This window comes from Sinocyclocheilus rhinocerous, unplaced genomic scaffold (genome assembly GCF_001515625.1).
Source record: "Sinocyclocheilus rhinocerous isolate Xijiao unplaced genomic scaffold, SAMN03320098_v1.1 scaffold1871, whole genome shotgun sequence".
NCBI lineage: Eukaryota > Metazoa > Chordata > Actinopteri > Cypriniformes > Cyprinidae > Sinocyclocheilus > Sinocyclocheilus rhinocerous.
This window is the reverse complement of record NW_015665799.1, coordinates 73,323-92,713: the sequence shown is the minus strand read 5'-3', so window position 1 is coordinate 92,713 and position 19,391 is coordinate 73,323. Positions and strand designations below refer to the sequence as shown.

Here is a 19,391-nt window from a genome sequence, read left to right as displayed (position 1 = left end):
ACTTTACTTGTATAAACTTTAGTGACGGTGACACTGCCTCGATTGTGCAAGTGACAATTCCTGTGTCAACTGTGCAGCGTGCAGACAGCTCGCTTATAGACAGACGCGATGTAGTGATTTGAAGCCATTTGCGTATTTTGAGAGAGAAAGAGAGAACGTGCGCGGTGATTCACTCACGCTGTTTGTGAAATTACGTCGCACACAAGGTGAGTACCTCACATTTAGCATTATAATTATTTTACCCGCGCCAGACAGAGACTGAGACGGTGCCGCGGCATGTCGTGCCAAACCTCTCAGGGCAGCGTCATCAGCTTGAGATCGTTTTTTTTGAGATCGGGCTTTTTAGAGACCGCCGATCAATCATCCCAACGTGATTATCGGCCGATAATGATCGGTAGCCGATCAATCATCCCAACGTGATCAATCTCAATCAGCCCCTATTTAATACAGATATTTTCATACTGCGGTCTGGAGTCCCCCCAGAGGGTGCTGGGGGTAAAAAAAAAAGTGTTAATCTTAATATAAAAGATAATTTAAATAAATAATAAAAATGATTTATGTACAAATGGTATAGTGTACTAATGCATAGAAGAACGTTATATAATGTAACGATCTAAACTAAATATTTTGCACGTTAATTTTTAACAGTAAAATCCGCTCTTTATATACGGAAATACATTGCTAGTTTTTAACACTAAGGATCTGTGGCATATAAAACATTTAAAAACCTGATATAATACAAATTTCCGTGGAGATCTAAATATGTGATGCTCCTGTGATCTGTGAATTCCCAGGGTGCAGAAAGATTATATGGATTAGGCCTTGATTTGTGTGGAATCTGAAGCAGAATCAGAATTGCTCTAACTGGGATTTTACTTCAAATCCTTTTTTTTTTAGCCTTAATGTTAAACACCGTGACACTGGTGTTATTGTATCATGAAACTAGTATTAACACTGAATTAATAAATAAAGCCGTAACTATACATTGTACTACATTTTGATTGACACCATCTTTAAAACAACTTTGAAAGACTTGTTTTTGCTGCATTATAGGTTTCGACTGATTATTATACAGGAAACTGATTGCTTTTCATTACAGACCAACTGGAGCAGCATTCATCTGCCACATATAGACCAACGCTGCCAAACTGAAGAACCACTTTGTAGCCATTATGGTAAAGTATACATACTTTAATGCTTTTGCAGTCAGATTTATTCCTAGAAAAAAATGGTAATATCAAAGTGCACTAAATCTACTGACTAGTGCTAATATGCACCATATAGTACTAATTAATTATACTAATATGCCAGTAATTACACAGAGCAGCCACCCTGATTTGGAAAATTATTTCCAGCTTTTTTGCAAACATATAGGAAAATTAGATGTTTTTGTTTACCTTAAGCTTGTTTATTAATATAAAGAGAAAAGGCTGAATTTTGCTAATACACAAGTGTTCAAAAACGTGATCAGTATGACATTAGGTGTTTTTGAAAAGTCTGTTATGCTCACCAAAGCTGCATTTTCAGCATCATTACTTCAGTCTTCAGTGTCACACGATGCTTCAGAGATCATTCTAATATTCTGATTTGATGCTCAAGAAACATTTATTATATTATCAATGATAAAGGCAGTTACTTTTTCTCCACTTTTGCATGTTTTTTCAGGAGTCAACAGAACAGTGTTTATTTGGAATGGAAACATATTGTGACTTTATGAATGTATTTACCACTTTTGATCCGTTTAATGCATTTTGTTTAATAGAGGTATTAATTTCTTAAAACAAAAATCTTACTGAACCCAGGCTTTTGGACAGTAGTGTATGTGCACAACCTTTTGGTTTAACCTTTCACAACCTTTTGTCATATTAATGTTTTTCTCTCTTTGGTTCCGTGAAGCCTCCTCCTATGCGTCATCGCTCCATGCGCATCTTTGTGAACGACGATCGCCATGTGATGGCCAAACACTCTGCCATCTATCCCACCCAGGAGGAGCTGGAGGGGGTGCAGAACATGGTGTCCCACACCGAACGTGCCCTCAAGGCTGTCTCTGATTGGTTGGACGAGCAGGAGAAAGGAAATGCCAAAGTGAATGCCTTGGAGTCTGATGAAGATGGCGAGAAAGAGACGTGAGAAGTTTTAATTGTCTTCTCTGATCACTATGCAATTTTAATATTGACTGCATGATTAGTTATTGAAGTGGGTTAGTATCTCTCACGTAACTGCCCCTCATATTTTGTTCTCTAGTGAACCAAAGTCAATGGAGCAGCCCTCACGTTCTTTGCGTGGAGTCATGCGTGTGGGGCTGGTAGCTAAAGGCATCCTGCTGAAGGGAGATCTTGATCTGGAGCTTGTGCTGTTGTGCAAAGACAAACCCACCATCACCCTGTTAAAGAAAGTTTCAGAGAACCTCGCTGTGCAGCTTAAGGTATGTCTGCATCTCTGATTTTAAGCATTGTTTACAAAGGCAGAATAAAAAACATGCATATCTTTCCAACAGCTCATCACAGATGAAAAATATGACGTTAAACCGTGCGTCCGTGATGCCACCATTGTCATCAAGAACTCCAAGGAGCCACCGCTGACCCTCACCCTTAACCTGACGTCACCTCTCGTGAGGGAGGAGGCTGAGAAGCAGGCCGCCGGAGGTAGGTTTGAAATCAAGTGCCTTATGCTTTCTCTAACCACCCCACAACCCCAGAGACAGCAAATGCAGATGGGATGGACTCAGGCAGGGATATTGTTTATTGGGCCTTCAATGGAGCTTGGGGATATTGTGTACAGACTAGTCATTTAACACAAATTGTTATGTTTACTGCCACCTGAAGTCTCACAGTTCCTTGCAGCGTGATGTTAGTGTTGATGGCCCAATATACAGTAACATAAGTGATGGGTAAAGCTTTAAATAAGACCCAGTTCCCTTTGAAGTATTTAAAAGGAGAGTTTACTGAAGGCTTACTGAGAATTAAGAAACAAAATCACAAACCTTGTTGTTTGCATGTGTTCGTATAATGGAGAAGAAAGGGAACGGTTTGCATTGCAGCAAAAATGAGAAGCAGAAGTATTGTCGAGTTCTGGTTTGTTCGCCAGGACTTGTTGACAGAGCCTTTCTCAAAGAGGCTGGACAGAGGGCAGGAGGGTTATAGATAATGCTAGACATTAGGATACAGCGTACATAATAGATTAGACCCAGAGTGATCATATATGGTCACAGTAACTCAATGGATCTGTAGTTAACTTTAGAGAATTGTGGGCGCCCTTTTTTAGTTTAGTAAAGAGCTTTTTCAGGGCTAGAGTGTTGTATAGGGAAAACACCGAAATAACTTGTTTCTGTAAGAAAACAATTGACCTTTGGCTAAACCCCATTTTTACAATCTTGGCAGCTTTTGCCATTCTCCATTTTATCAGACAAACTTCTGGTCTTTGGTCTATGGAAGCTTTTAAACCGAAATATGGTAAAATGTTGCTGCTAAATCTTTACCAATTGTATGACATGTTCTATGACATTGCCATCTTACAATTGTTTTTAAATAAAGCTGCTCCCTTTGCAGTTTAGTCATTTTTCTCTAAACTTATTATGATTATGATACTTTGCATTGTCACAATTTAATCCAATTAATATAAAAATATGCAATCAAGTTTTACCACTATTTAAGCACATCTTATTAAAAAAATAACACTTAAAATATCTGGATGGTTCCTGCAAAACTTGTATAAGCAATGCAAAGGTAACCAAAGGGTGGCGGGGCTTAGCGAAGGGTCAATCGAGAGCGAACTTGATGCCGAACTCAAAGCCTAGCCCTATCTGTGACCCCTCGGTTAGTGATGCCTGCCTTAGACCATCGCGAGCCATCAGTTTTGCTGCAGTGTGGACTCGTTTTGATCATACCTCTTGTGTATCTGAATACTGCTGCCTGTGGTTCAAAATCTGATTCTCTCTGTCAAGCCTTCTAGTTTGTCGATTTTAGGGACGCTGGACCTTTGACCAACTGGACGCTCTCTGTCTCGGAAGGGGCAAGGCAGTGCACCCAGAAAAAAAAACAAGGGGGCGAGGGGGAGGGGTTCCCCCATGTCACATGAATGCACAAATGCACTCCGATCTCACAGATACTCAAGCCATAGAAGAACCTCCCTTTGACATTCACTCACTGTACACTTCATGCCACAAAATACAGCCACAGGGGCTCTGTTCCAAATCATAGCGAGCTGCCTACCTAGACGCCATCTTGAGGCATCACAGGTGAAGACAGTGGCAGAAAATTGTTGACGAAATCATCACGTGTCTTCCATAGTTAGTCCAGATGCATTGCGCATAAATAACGTTTATGCATTTTGGCAGATGCTTTTATCCAAAGCGTTATTAAAACACTTTCACAGAAATTTGTAACAGTCAACCCTTAATCCATTTTAGAGTTTACGTAAAGCGAACTGTATATAGGCTTTTAAATGACTCTTTTATAATATTTCAACTTGTGACTTTGCCAAGGAATTTGACATGGCATTGAAACGCCAACCAACCGAAGTGTTATGATGGTTTTGTGCCGAAATTTGATCTAAAATGGTGTACTTTCATGTAAAGTGGTATTTTACATAAGTATTTTTTATCAGTTAATTCAAAAGTATCATTATAAGTGGTTCTGTCTATTGGAAAAAAAAAATTGACTGTTTTACTCAATGTTTCTGTGTGCGTTAGTTTATGTGCACATATTGGAATGTACCATGAACGTTTATGCACATGTTTTTAGTTTAAATGTAAAATTTCTATGTAATTTAAATGATCTACTTAATTAAATGTTTTTCTAATAATGTTAAAGCAATTTTAATTAAGCTTTTATAAAAAAGCTCATTCACTGTCAAGTCCAATATATGTGTGTTAATAATATAAAGTAGAAAACGACTAGATTTATGGTTTTTATTGTCGAGTGTAGCCTCACTTGGGTTTGGAACAGAGCCGGATGCTCCAGCCACTTGTAGATTTCTGTCCTGCTGTTGTGTACTAGCACAGGAAGGGTTGCTCTTATTTTGGGGGGGTTCCCCCTCCTCTCCCCTCTACTGCCTTTGGTAGGGGTTATCTGCCTCCTCCCCCCCTGGCCGTGAGACAGAAAAAACCCTTGGTCAAACCGTACCTTGTCTTCTTATTCCACCTGCCAATAGAAACGCTATCAGTCAACGATCCCCCGGATGTACTGGACAGGCAGAAATGCCTGACTGCCTTGGCGTCCCTCCGCCACGCCAAGTGGTTCCAGGTTTGCATCTTGTCTTTATTTGTCTTCTAGTAGTTGAGTTTGTTATTATTTTGTTTCTGTGTTAACCTTATTTCATGCTGTATTATTTTTTCAGTTGTTTGTGTGAATGTGTTTTTCTGTGAAGATTTTATTTGTGGGAGTGTATATTTGCCTCCGGTAGAATGTCATATTCTTGCTGGATGGTTATGAATTGCGTTGCCAAGGACATCTTTGTCAATGCTGTCTGACCTCTGCCTGGCTAGTTTAACTAAGTGTATTATCGCATCGATAAACTGTTTATTACCTTTTTGAGACGCCATTGCCAGTATCAACTGCCGCTTTTACAGTTTTTTACAATTCAAGTATTTCAGTGCAAATGGGATGTGCAGTATTTCTGCAGCCCGCCATACTATTTGACGCTTCGCTGGAGAATATTTTTTTCCCAATATCATTCGAATTGTCCTTCATAGGAATGTTCTGGGTTCAGTGCAATTTAATTTGAGTCATCAGCTTTTTTTGCGTAATATTGATTGCCACAATTAATTTTGACTTTTTGTATTGCTATAATGGAATACAGACAGGAGAAAAAAACCTAAAAATACACAACTTATCAAAAGTATATTTATATCTAGTATCTCAACTCTTGTCCTTTTGGTATAAAGCCAGCAAACCCTGTAGCTTTTGTATAAGATGTGGAAAGAAACTAGAAGGGGATTATTTGGCTGGCTAGTAGGAAAAAAACATGGCATTTAAAACATTCATGTGAACTGTTTTAACATTTTTACATTTATTATAGAAAATGAAATTTAGAAATAAACATTTAGAATAGATTTTAAAAGTTATTAATTAATACCTTTTATTCTGCAAGGTCACAAAGTGACTGTAAATACATTGATAATTTTACAAAAGATTTCTATTTCAAATAAATGCTGTTCAATTTGAACTCTTTTTTTAAAGAACCCTGGGGAAAAAAATCAAATTTTCAAAAAAAAAAAAAATCTAAGATAAAATATATAGAAATAGACTATATGCATATAAACTTGTATAAAATAAATTAAAACGTATTTTAAATTGTAATATTACTTAATATTACCTTTCTGGGCTATGAGACACTTTTTGTTTTTATTGCATTAACATTATGCCACAGATGCCGCCTCTAAAACTTGTATTGAACCCAGAACATTGTTGTAAGTTTTAGATATTTAATGCAGGTCCCTGCAAATATCTGTCAGCTTTCATTTATGCCAAAAAGGAATATTGCACCTTTTTCCACCATATCAGTGTATTCATGGTTTCACTGGTGTCATGCAGTGCTTTAAAAAGCAGCTGCATTTCCCAGATTTAATCCATATCTTGTATCTTCTAGTACATTCTCGCTTGTATCAAATAAGTTCTGATATTTAAAGGGTTAGTTCACCCAAAAATGAAAATTAGACTGTGTTTTACTTGCGCTCGAAGCATCCTAGGTGTATATGACTTTCTTCTTTTAGACGAATCCAGTCGGAGTTATATTAAAATTTCATAATATTCGCATAGCATTCATAATAAAACGTGCCGCAGACGGCTCCGGGGGATGAATAAAGGCCCCCTGTAGCGAATCCATGTGTTTTTGTAAGAAAAATATCCATATTTCAAATGTAATAAACACTTTTCTCTCACTTCCGCTGACATACACTGAAGCAGTTCCCGGCGGATGACGTAGCACGTCAGCGTTGCGTGATAAGTGACGAATGCGGAGAAAGAACAAAACAAAACGCCGGTAACGAATTAGAAGTACAAACCGAGGATTTGCAAAGAAAAATGTCGGGAGTATTTCGATATAAACCAAGAGGAGACTGGTTTTCCTTTGCTGAAGTAAGGAAACTTTGCTTCCTTTGCTCCTATTAAACAAACTCGCGAGACTAGCATATCTCAGATGCGCATATGTGCTGTGTCATCCGCCGGAACTGCTTCAGTGTATGACAGTCAGCGGAAGTGAGAGAAAATTGCTTATTACGTTTGAAATATGGATATTTTTCTTTAAAGAACACATGGATTCGCTACAGGGGGCCGTTATTCACCCCCCGGAGCCGTGAGAGGCACGTTTTATTATGGATGCGTGCGCTTTATTTGACGACTTGTGGACTGTTCAACTGCAACACCCGCTGACTGCAATGATAGAGCTTGGAATAGCCAGGACAATTTTTAATATAACTCCGACTGGATTCGTCTGAAAGAAGAAAGTCATATACACCTAGGATGCTTCGAGGGTAAGTAAAACACAAGCTCATTTTAATGTTTGGGTGAACTAGCCCTTTAATATCTGATCGCAAGGCCAGCCACAAACACAAGTCCTGTTGTGTTCCTCATCTCTTGAGCTCGACGTTTTTAATCTGCTCTCTTAATATCCGTCATATATGTAGCTTCTCAACTGAGTAATTGCTTTTTTTTGGTAACTTAACCATTTGCCACCCTTTCTACATTGCTAATGCTTATCGACACATTATTCAATATCAGCAAATCTCACCCCTTTTCTTTGTTTGTTTATTGCTGTGGTGTTGTGCCACATTATGATTCCATGAGATAAACCGTTGGATTGTATCCCTCCTGCTTTTGTCTCTAGGCCAGGGCTAATGGACTACGCTCCTGTGTGATTGTCATCCGTATCCTGAGGGACCTCTGTGCGCGTGTTCCTACCTGGGCCCCTCTGCGAGGATGGGTAAGTACAAAACAACCCGAGAATATAGGGGTGGCTGATATTTAAATTGCAACAAAAGCTGGTGTAAAATTGTGTTGTTTACATTGTGGCACGAAACAGTGCTGCATTAATAGATAATGACCATTCATTCTAATCACAAAAATTAAGAGCTGGCCCTCCCAATAAGCCATAGCTATGTATATATAGTCTACATCAGAAATGCCAAAAGTTGTCCTGTGATGAACTTTGGTTTGGCTTGCCATGCAAGAGAGGGGGGGGGGATTGTAAACATGCATGCTGTTGTAGCATGTCTTATGATTTATCTTTTAGTTTTAACATTTCTTACTTATTTTTGCATTGAAATGTAGACTCAATAAGTGAATTGCATTAAATTTACCATTTACACGTTTTTGTCAATTTAATGCTTTAATTTGATGTGATTATAATGAATAACATTAAAATTAACGTATTTAACACACCCACACATTTTCTTCAATATCTGTGCGATTGTTTACTAGTTATGAAGTTTAATAAACAAGAAGTTAATATTGTGTTTTAGACAAAATATTGTCAGTTTTGTGTTTTTGCTCAATTTTGCCAATGAAAGTAGTTCTAAAAAAAGCCACAGCGGAGCTGTTGTGCGATTTGATTAATCATCACATTATGCCGTTAATTCGATTTAAAAAAAATTATCGATTAACAGCCCTACTATATAGTTTTCAAAAAAGGCTGATTTTAATTTGGATTAATTTGTTTTATTACAATTTAGTTAAATATTCGAGGAAAAAGTAAGCTCTTTTAGTAGTTTTAAAATTTTTTCATATCAAATGTTGATTCCTCGTGACGATTTAAGAATTAATGTGATATAATTTTTTCTACAAGCATTGGTCTTTTTTTTTCTCCCTGTTAATTATTTTTAGATAAAAATAATATAGGCAAACGTTTAGATGTTGGCATCTATCTGATGTAGCTGTTGTTTCTTGAAGCCCTTAGAGCTGCTGTGCGAGAAGGCGATTGGCACTGGGAATCGGCCAATGGGAGCAGGAGAAGCTCTCCGTAGAGTTCTCGAGTGTCTCGCATCTGGAATCCTAATGGCTGGTAAGTCAGCTCCACACTTCATATCTAAAACAGATTACAAAATGACTGCCTGTCAGTATATCAAAATACAGTATGAAAGACCATTTTTGAGTGCACTGTTCACATTATAGCATATCATATTGTGTTCTATTGACCAATCAGCATTATGTAGGCCCGAGAAGTCTAGAATACTACAAATATGCTTTTAAAATTGCTTAATTTGAATGTGAATCTATCTGCTTTAGATGGTTCAGGCATTTGTGACCCTTGCGAAAAGGAGCCAACGGATGCCATCAGTCACATGGATCGCCAGCAGCGGGAGGACATCACCCAGAGTGCTCAGGTTTGTCCACAATGTACCGTTTTTATTACAGTTTTGCATTTGATCGCTTGGAGATCTCATTTGAGCGTTATGGGTGACGTTTTCATTTTTTGGTTGACAGCACGCCTTAAGGCTTTCAGCTTTTGGACAGCTGCACAAAGTACTCGGCATGGACCCGCTTCCTTCAAAAGTGCCCCGAAAACCAAGGAGTGAGACACCTATTGACTACACAGGTAAAAGTGAGTGAAAGTGGACATTTTTCATTACTTCATGGATGTTTTGTGTATCTATCTATTTGGAAGCAAGAAACTTGACTTTTGTCATCTTTTATCTCCATAGTTCAAATCCCACCCAGCACAACCTACATGCCGCCAATGAAACGCCCCATAGAGGACGAGGAGGCTACTGATGAGAAGAATCCAAACAAGAAGAAGAAGAAATTGCAAAAGAAATGTAAATGCTGTTCAGGTGTTCTTAATCTGCTTATAGTGGAGTTATGCAGAGCTTTGCACATAAAACATACCTTGTTTTCTGGCCTTCAGCTCCAGAGGAGAAGGCAGAGCCGCCACAGGCCATGAATGCCCTGATGCGTCTGAACCAGCTGAAGCCGGGTCTGCAGTACAAACTCATTTCTCAGACTGGGCCCGTTCATGTGCCGGTGTTTACTATGGCCGTAGAGGTGGACGGAAAGAACTTTGAAGCTTCTGGTCCCTCAAAACGCACTGCCAAACTACACGTAGCTGTCAAAGTAAGAGACCGTGATGCAGAAGATCAATTATTTGTCTTACTGAATCGGTCTAAAACGGTAGAAACTTAATTTTTTAATTCCTTCTCCAGGTCTTGCAGGATATGGGTCTGCCAACAGGATTGGAGCAAAAGGTAGCTGAACTAGTGAAACAGGAGGAGCCGATGACCACACAGGAGACTTTGCCCACTGTGACCCAAATGGAGCCAGAACCAGCACCAACCACAGACAGCCCCACTGACGAGGTACCAAAGATTTTTACCAACATGTATCCAAATAGTTGCTCATGAAGACCAAAATGTAATCACAGATTGCAATACATTTTAATTAATAAGCAACTTGTGGGCATTTTTTGGATGCAAGTAAAAAATGATTAAATTAAATTCTAAAGAAGATTCATTAATTATAATATATAAGGGTTTTCATTTTTTTACACTTGGAACAAATGCAAAATAAGTGTTTGATATTTGATGTTTACAAAAACTGATTTGTGTATAGTGATGGGGGAAAAAGCATGAAATTCCCTGAAATTATGAGTGTACATAAAGTTGAGTTCATAAATGCAAACTGGTTATTAGGGCTCAAGCTTTCTCTCACATTTATTATTCTCACACAATTAAGCCTATTCAAGGAATGGTACCATATATAACCTTTTTCCCATCTGTTTTTGAGTACTGTTTTGGCGTTCTCATTAGGGCTGTCAAAAAAAAATTTGAATTTCGAATATTCGTCGAATTTCAAATAAAAATCCACGTTCGAATGAAAAATGTTGCATTCGAATTTTAGGTGTGCGTTAAGGAGGCAGCCTTATCGTGGCGCACGAGATGCGATGACGATGTAAGTGTCGTTGCATTATAATGTTTTTGTTAGCCTATCCAGTTGAAGCCACTAGATGCGGCGCTGCTATGTTGTTAATTACAAATATTGCGGAAAAAGAGAACATCAATGCGGAGATCTTCTTTACTATAAGCCATTCACACAGAATGCATATTTCGCACTTTCTAGAGGGACATCTATCAGCGTTGCACTCACGTCTCGCACAATAGAGCCGCATGTTTAGAAAGCCATGTCAAATTAATGCAAGTTCAACTTTGAAAAAACCATATATCGAGAATTTATGGCAGGGTTTTTTTCCCCATCCCACTGCATCTCATGTTTTTAAATGAAAAATGTACTCTGTGTGATTGGTTTTCCACTCTTTGTATTAAACTATGCATACATACATGATGCTGTTTAAGCAACTTAATTAGTTTATAAACATTATTTTAAACATTATGCACTTTTTTTCACAGATAGTCGTTATCTTATGCTTTGAATGAACGTCCATTAGTAATATTTCGCTCCATGCGCCCTCTTGTGGCCTCAGAAGAGAAGTCAAAAGCTATTCTTCACCATAACTGAAATTATGCATTTTAAATTCAAATATAATTCGAATTTTGATGATATTTAAGTACAAAATTCGAATTTAGTTTTTCAGCCATTTTGACAGCCCTAATTCTCATTGATATATATAAATCGTAGTATTCAAATTAATGCAGTATTTTTAAAATATACTTTGATATGAATATTTATGGCATTAATTAAATGGTCAAATAGTGAGAATTCATAAATTTGTGACCATATCTTTACTGGTTGAAACATGGTACTTTTCAGATATATTTGTTGTCTGAATTATGAATTTAAAGTAGTTTATCAAAGTAGTGGTGAAATTTTGCAACCCTAAATATTGTTTTTTTTATAATTAATGGCTTCCTTGTGCTATGATTTATACATGAATTATGCCTCTAATTGTGTCTAATAAAACAAAAGTCCTGTTGATTTGCATTTGAACATAAATATTCTTATCTATTTCCTTGTCCCCTTTTAGGTGGATATGGAACGTATGGATATGGCGGCAATAACAACTCTGGCTACAGTGAGTATTTTCCTATTTCTCACTGGTGCCATTGAATCTACTTGTTTCTTTTTTTATTTAGTATCTTTTAGCATTGTTGTCTAAGTAGTTTTTTTTTTTTTAACTCTACGTCTTGTCTTTATGGCACAAGTTGCCGTTTTAATTTCCGCTGTTATTTTTGACTGCATCTCAAGTTAAGAAGTCTGTGCACTTTGCTCTGGATCTATTTAAACTGCTCCTCTGCTAGTTTTGGGGATGTGTTAATGATGTCTTTAATGCGAGTGTCCGCTATTGTATTTTCCTTTTGATTTTACATTTCTCTGCTTTGTTGTGCCATGGGATGCAAACTTTCCTCGGCGAAAAACGAGAAATGTTCTCAACATGCCAAAGCCACTTTCTGAGGAAAGACCTTCTTGAGGGTGACCGGAGCAGAGAAATCTAAAAAAGAAAAAGAAAAAAAAAAACACACAGAAAACTATCTTTGACCTTGGTGATAACTGATTGACATCCTTGACTCATGCCCGGTGACGTTTGTCATGGCATGCCAAACACAGAAGACGTCTAATTCTGTGCTTCTCTGCTCTGTCTCACCCTTTAGGTGACTTTGTCTCAGACTCCTATGGCTACCACGAGTTTGCGACATAAACCGCCCAATGTTTTCAATAAGGCACGCAAATGTGAAACGACAAATAGAGACAGAGGGGAAAAAAACACTGGTTACCCGCATTATGAACTCGTTTCCTTGTGATGTTTCGCCCACAATCTCACCTCAAAAAACCTGCACCAACGATCAACTAACACTGTGGATGTGAACGGGAGTTTCTGCCTGTGGAAATCAAGAAAAGCAAGACGTTTTGATGTATTATTTGTGCCGAGCAATGTGATTGGCTGATGGATGGTCACAAAGTAGCGGACTGACATTTCATAATGACTGCATCTTCACTTTGAAGTCACTGTATAAGCCATTTTTTGCCAACAGTTTAGTTGTTTTTCCTGGAATAATGCTCCCGATGGATTTTTAATTATGGCACTTCCGTACATTGCCATGTTTTTAAGTTTATTTAGTTTTCTTTTTTAATTGTGGTCAATGCCATTGATTGATTGTGAGAAACTGGGTTTGTGAGGAGTAGGCACAGATTTTTAAAATCAATGTTATCAATTCTGTGAACTATTGAAAAAATGGGGTACATTTGCTGCATTTTTGTTTTTAAATTTTATGTTTGTGAATTACATCATATTTTGCAATAAATTGATTTAATTTACAAACCTGTGATATCTATGTAAATTTTTATTATTAGTATAGTTTTTATTTATTTATTTATTGGAAATTAAACAGATTTGCATAGGTTTAGGGGCTTTTTTTGATTTTGTATTTTTTTATTTTTTGTTTAGCTAGTATTACGATTGAAAACAGTTTCTCTCTTTTAGTGTTTTGCAAAGAGCTTTTGGCCTCTTCTATTCAATCCAAAAAAAATCTTTGTATAGATATGCAAAGCCAGTATTTATTACTGCAATTGCTTTCGTAACCACTCGTAACATGTTTTAGAAAACTAAATTGGTATTAAGCTGAAGTCACACTAAATTTTCAGCATGCAAAATTGTTGCAGACAGTGCAGCGTTCATGATATGACAAACTATAGCACCTTTTTTTTTTTTTTTAGAAACATAAATTCAACGTATAACTAGGGCTGTCAAATTTGGCTGACGATTAATTGTCTAAAAAATAGTCACGGTTGTTGCGATTAATTGTCTGTTTTTGGGCTTTGGCGATTATGCCGATTATCGCGGAAGCATCCGAAGCCCGGCTTATAACATGACGGGAAACTCCCGTTCACAAAATTTAAATCACAAATAATACTGATGAAAAAGATGGGGTTGAATGTTAACCACTTTCGTTTCCATATAACTATAAACTATGATAAAAGTTCATCAGCATGCATTGAATAATCCCATGTTGTAGCGCAAAAAAATATATAAAGAAATATTGCGACCAAATCATGTGCTCGTGCGACCAGCTGAGAAAGTTAGTTGCAAAAGAGCGACCAGTGGGAAGAATGAGTCTGGAGCCCTGTATAGGCTAATACTCCACTTTGTGTTCTTTTAATTTAACCATGATGTATCGATCTTCTATTGGTCACGTCTTGTTTGATTAATTCGCAGGTCCAAACTCGAACTTTGTAGAGCAGCGAAATGCGAAACATTTTAACAAAAGCTTGCATTTCTGCTCTCTTGCATTCGCATGTGTTTAAATGGAAGTAAATTGACAAAAGTGTAGTGTGACACTTTTACTATTTCAAAGCCAGAAAATGCAGATAGTGGTTTTATTGAAGCTTGGGGCAGTAACTCGCGTCGAAATGTGTGAACTGAGACTTCAAGACATCATATCCCATTTAATTAAATTTTTGGTAGTGTTAAGTTAAAGATTACCCTGAATTGATGTATATTTTGTATCAAGTTTCAATGTACAGCAAAAAGTTTTTAGGTTTGTTCCTTAAAAGCCAGTAATATGTTGATTCTGTATAAGCATTCCGTTTTATAGTGTGAATTGAGTTAGAATTGAATGCCCATTTGTTAACCTTTACTGTATTATTCCTCTTCAGATTTCTATAATAACGGAGGGTCTAATGATGGACCGGTGGCCTCAGGTCCTGGATCATCAGGTCCAGGCACAAACCTGTCTTCTGGAGGTGCTGCAGGGGCGGGTGGTTTCGGCTCGTATTACCAGAGTGATGGCAGCTACTCGTCCCCCACTGGAACCCCAAAACCGGCCGGTAATAAGCCGCCCATGCACCAAAACACCAAGCCTCAAGGATCCGGAGTGGGCCAAGGGGGTTCCTTCGGTCAGTACGGCCAGGGCTTCGGACAGAAGAAGAACTTCGGCCAGGCTCAAGGTGGTGGTGGAGGAGGAGGTGGAAACTTCAACTACAGCACTGCTTATCCCTCACAAGTGACCGGAGGACAGGACTACAGCTATGAAGGTGAGAAAAACAGTCCGAGTTACAAGTTTGGGAGTCTTAAAGGAATCGTTCACCCAAAAATTAAGACTAGCTGAAAATGTACTCACCCTCAGGCCATCCAAGATATAGATGAGTTAGTTCCTTCATCAGAACAGATTTGGAGAAATGTAGCATTACATCAGTTGCTCAGCAATGGATGCTCTGCAGTGAATGGGTGCCGTCAGAATGAGAGTCCAAACAGCTGATAAAAACATCACAATAATCCACAAGTAATCCACACAACTCCAGTCCATCAGTTAATGTCTTGTGAGATGAAAAGTTGTGTTTGTAAGAAACAAATGCATCAAGACATTTTACCTTTTAAACTGTTGCTTCCAGCTAAAATATGAGTCCTCTGTTCATAATATTGCTTTCTCCAGTGAAAAAGTTGTCTTCTGAATCAGGAGAGAAATATGCACAGATCAAACACTGTGTACAAGTGAAAACAGTCCAAAAGCAGCTCTAAACAACATGTTGGTGGATTTTGATGCGAGAGAACAAGGGATGAACTGTTCCACTGGAGGAAGCGTTATGATGGACTCATATATTGGCCAAAAGTGATGGTCTGAAGATAAAACACTTTATTGATGAATTTATTTACAAACATGCAGCTTTTTGCTTCACAAGACATTAACTGATGGACTGGAGTGGTGTGGATTATTGTGATGTTTTTATCAGCTGTTTGGACTTTCATTCTGACGGCACCCATTCACTGCTGAGGATCCAAGTAATATAATGCTAAATTTCTCCAAATCGGTTCGGATGAAGAAACTAATTTTGCATGGCTTGAGGATGAGTGAATTTTCAGCAAATTTTCATTTTTGGGTGAGCTATTCCTTTAAGGCCCATAGAACTAAAATGGCAATTATATTAGCGTCCATACCAATGTTGTGTTATTTATAAGTGTGCTGCAGATACATAGTTTATTGCTTTAAATGCTCAAGTTTTTTTAAACCTGGGTAGATTCTTATTGCCTGTCAATGATTTTATCATGAATCAGCTGGGGAAAAAATGTTCTGAAAGTGATTCCAATGATATTGTGTCATTATTGTTATAGCTGTGGTCTTAGAACGATTATCATCCTTGGTGTGAATGGGTTTTAACTCTGTTTTAAATGTTGTTGTTGTGTTAATTCTGATCTGGTCTCTCTCATAGGTTACAGCAACCAGTCAAACTACAGCTCACAGGGCGGAGCCAACCAGAATTTCAGCAGTAGCTCCGCCTCCTACAACACTGGACCAGCAGGGTACGGCCGGGGTGATCCCAGTATGAACTACCAGTATCGATAAACCTGCCTCCCTGTGTGCAGTCCTGCCTCATCATTTCCAAACAAGGAGCATCATCCGTTCTGATTCTGTCGTTCTCAATTTTTGGTTTCTATCACCAGCACCTGAGCTAAAGAAAATAATAGCAGTCTCTAAACTTTGTGCAAAATAGTGTATTTTCATGTTTCTTTTGAAGTTTGTGTATTTTTTATTTTTTTTTAGTTCAATTCTGTGAACTCCCCCAAACTACTGCCCTCAACGGGAGAAGTGATATAGACCCAAAGCGACGCATGTGAGGACCTGATAATTTGTTAATATGCAGTGACAGGATGCTCTGTCCTTGAGTGATTTTAACCATTCACACATGCGTAAAAATATAAGATGAATCAGTCTCAAGCTGTAAATCATTAGTTTTATGATTTTTTTTCTTCCCTTTTTCTCTATTTGACCAGCAACATTTCATGATTTTGCCTGTAATGGTAGGCTTTTCTTTTAAATTATGAATGCACATGTGACATTGTTTTAAATGGTTATGTGATAGTGAAAGTTGTGATGTGTCAGGTCGTTGTAGCATTTGGCTGTTTTGGGTGGGGGACCTTAATTTTCCGGACAATGTTTAAAGAATGTGTGGTGTTTGTAATAAAGGATTTTATTTTGGAGGATATCCGATCTCTGCATTGTTTTTGAATGCACTTCTCCAGGTATTTTGCTTATAGTTGTCTAAACATAATACATACAGTTTGATCCAAAAGTCACATTGAAATCTGGTATTCAAAATGTAATGAAATCTAAACCTGAAAATACATTAAGATGTAAAAAGTGTTTTGTTTTATAAACCAATGTGAATGCGATTGAAAACGCTGGTGCTAATAATAATGCAAATCTTTTATGTTTGAAGGTGTAATAAATATAGATCTGCTTAAATATACAGATTTTTAAATAAAAAAAAAAGGTTTGTGAAACTTGCTATTGAAAACTTAATGATTTGTTAAAAAGTGTAATAGAGAGCCGCTCTAAATACACATACGTTTTTTTTCTAATAAATACATGTTTGTGGACGCCACAATTGAAAACGCCGGTAATAGTAATAATAATGTATATACAAATCTTTTGTGTTTAATGGTGTAACGTTAGTAATACAGAGCCTTTCTAAATGTTCAGAATATTTGTAATAAATGTTTGCGGACCCCTTATTGAAAACTCCGGTAACGACAGCAACATCAGTGTTTCAAAGTTTAATAATAAATACAGAGCCGCTCTTCCTGGTTTACGGTAAAATAATGTGCCGCGTTTTTGTTACGGCGCTTACGGCTGACGTGACGTCATGTCCGTTTCCCCATCCGAGCGCAAGGCGACTCCAGCATGGCTGACACCGGGCTTTTAGAAGCACTCTTACGGCTGCTGGAGAAGGTGGACGGCGGCATCGAGAGTCAGGATGTGGCGGCGGATCTCGGGGTGGATCATCAGCTGATCGTCGGCGCGGTGAAGAGCCTGCAGGCGCTGGGTGAGGTGAGTCCGCTCTGACTGATGCAACAGCGGCGCAAACCAACCGGACCCATCCGATCCCCATGATCTGTGTGTTCATCACCGAAATCATGCGGATCAGCGCATTACAAAGAAGTCATCTTACAGACCTGTCAAAATAACTGTTGATATAAGCGAAACATAGTTAGGATATCTGTGTCTGTCTGTCCGTCTATCTATATTATTCGTCTGTTTGTGTGACTCTCTATCTATCTATCTATCTATCTATCTATGTTTTGTCATATATTACTGTAAAATGCCATTAAGCACGTCGCAACTCTTTTAGAGGGCCTGTATTTTGTAGCATATTATTGTACATTTGCAGAACATTCCTGTTTTTCTTGACCCTTGTTAGTTTCTCTGAGGTTATGATTATCAGTATATGCTGCTTTGTAATAGAAACCTGTGATTGTTTCTCTGTCTTAACCTGTTTGAATCCCGTTCTCAGGTGATCTCGGCGGAGCAGAAGTCCTCCAAACGCTGGGAGCTGACAGGAGAGGGCTGTGAGATCGCGGAGCAGGGCAGTCATGAAGCCCGAGTGTTCAACGCCATCCCAGACAAGGGTCTGCCGCAGAATGAACTCATGGTGAGAGACGAAAGAGTCGTCTATAGTCTATACTACAGGAGAAAACATGTATTTTGACGATAATGAGTGCCGCTAGGATGAATCTCATTAAAACAGAAAGTATTTTCTGCCAAATTTATTTGAACTTTCTCATATTTAAACATTCTCAGCAGCTTACAATGCAAAAAGCTCTTTTTTTACTGTGGAAAAACAATGTTATTTAAATGTTGTTATTAAAGTATATTTGTAAAGTACAATTGGACACAAATCATGGAAGTATGCATATATTATGCGAAATATACCCTTGTTTTTAATTATTTTTTAATGGGAAAACAGTATAATGTATTCCTAATTTGTTAATGTGTGAATGTTTAATTTCAGGACGGTTAAGTCATACTGGATCACTAAAGGCAGCAGCTTCAGTACCACCATCACCAAACAAGAGACAGAACTCACTCCAGAGATGATCGCCAGGTGAGACTAATCAGTTTCTCAAAGGATGTAAAAATTGTTGAGGACCTAAATGTATTACACAACATCATGTTGCAAAGATGCAGTTCTGAAACACAAGATTTTTCTACTACTTCTGATTTGTGCTAAGTTATTAACAACTTAAAAACAGCACAATTTCAATTCTTTGTGTATTTGTAAGTTGCATGACTTGTGTTTTCAGTTGGGTTGAATGAAACGCTTCACAAGTCTTTGGCTTTTAAAGGGGTCATATGATGTTGCTAAAAAGAACATTATTTTGTGTATTTGGTGTAATGAAATGTTTATGCGGTTTAAGGTTAAAAAACACATTATTTTCCACATACTGTACATTATTGTTTCTCCTCTATGCCCCGCCTTTCTGAAACGCGTCGATTTTTACAAAGCTAATCGTTCTGAAAAGCGAGGTGTGCTGTGATAGGCCAGCTATCCAGTGCGTTGTGATTGGCCGAATACCTCAAGCGTGAGACGGAAATGTTACGCCCCTCACATACCGTGTCCGGCCGGAGCGACGAGACATAAACATTAAAACCCATTACAAACGAGGCATTTGTAGCATCCAGTGGGGACATAATTACTGCTTATAATGTCTTATACCGCGCCGCGTAAACATAA

At 38.0% G+C, this 19,391-nt stretch overlaps 2 protein-coding genes across 2 annotated transcripts in view; both read left to right on the top strand.

Annotated features, from left to right (window-relative positions):
• LOC107731470 (interleukin enhancer-binding factor 3 homolog) overlaps positions 1 to 16,860 on the top strand; it is a 19,576-nt gene extending 2,716 nt beyond the window's left edge. The window contains exons 2-16 of the mRNA XM_016542562.1: positions 1,100 to 1,175; positions 1,897 to 2,126; positions 2,245 to 2,425; positions 2,498 to 2,645; positions 5,152 to 5,243; positions 7,825 to 7,920; positions 8,886 to 8,997; positions 9,222 to 9,319; positions 9,420 to 9,531; positions 9,638 to 9,751; positions 9,841 to 10,046; positions 10,136 to 10,327; positions 11,868 to 11,958; positions 14,538 to 14,915; positions 16,089 to 16,860. Of these exons, the coding sequence (XP_016398048.1) occupies positions 1,173 to 1,175; positions 1,897 to 2,126; positions 2,245 to 2,425; positions 2,498 to 2,645; positions 5,152 to 5,243; positions 7,825 to 7,920; positions 8,886 to 8,997; positions 9,222 to 9,319; positions 9,420 to 9,531; positions 9,638 to 9,751; positions 9,841 to 10,046; positions 10,136 to 10,327; positions 11,868 to 11,958; positions 14,538 to 14,915; positions 16,089 to 16,222 (2,187 nt within the window). The 5' untranslated portion in view covers positions 1,100 to 1,172 and the 3' untranslated portion in view covers positions 16,223 to 16,860. The remainder of the gene's footprint in view (positions 1 to 1,099; positions 1,176 to 1,896; positions 2,127 to 2,244; positions 2,426 to 2,497; positions 2,646 to 5,151; positions 5,244 to 7,824; positions 7,921 to 8,885; positions 8,998 to 9,221; positions 9,320 to 9,419; positions 9,532 to 9,637; positions 9,752 to 9,840; positions 10,047 to 10,135; positions 10,328 to 11,867; positions 11,959 to 14,537; positions 14,916 to 16,088) is intronic.
• Positions 16,861 to 17,506: 646 nt separating this feature from the next.
• The window catches only part of LOC107731469 (phenylalanine--tRNA ligase alpha subunit-like), a 12,747-nt gene continuing 10,862 nt past the window's right edge, over positions 17,507 to 19,391 (top strand). Inside the window, exons 1-4 of the mRNA XM_016542561.1 lie at positions 17,507 to 17,707; positions 18,171 to 18,308; positions 18,461 to 18,468; positions 18,669 to 18,761. Of these exons, the coding sequence (XP_016398047.1) occupies positions 17,561 to 17,707; positions 18,171 to 18,308; positions 18,461 to 18,468; positions 18,669 to 18,761 (386 nt within the window). The 5' untranslated portion in view covers positions 17,507 to 17,560. The remainder of the gene's footprint in view (positions 17,708 to 18,170; positions 18,309 to 18,460; positions 18,469 to 18,668; positions 18,762 to 19,391) is intronic.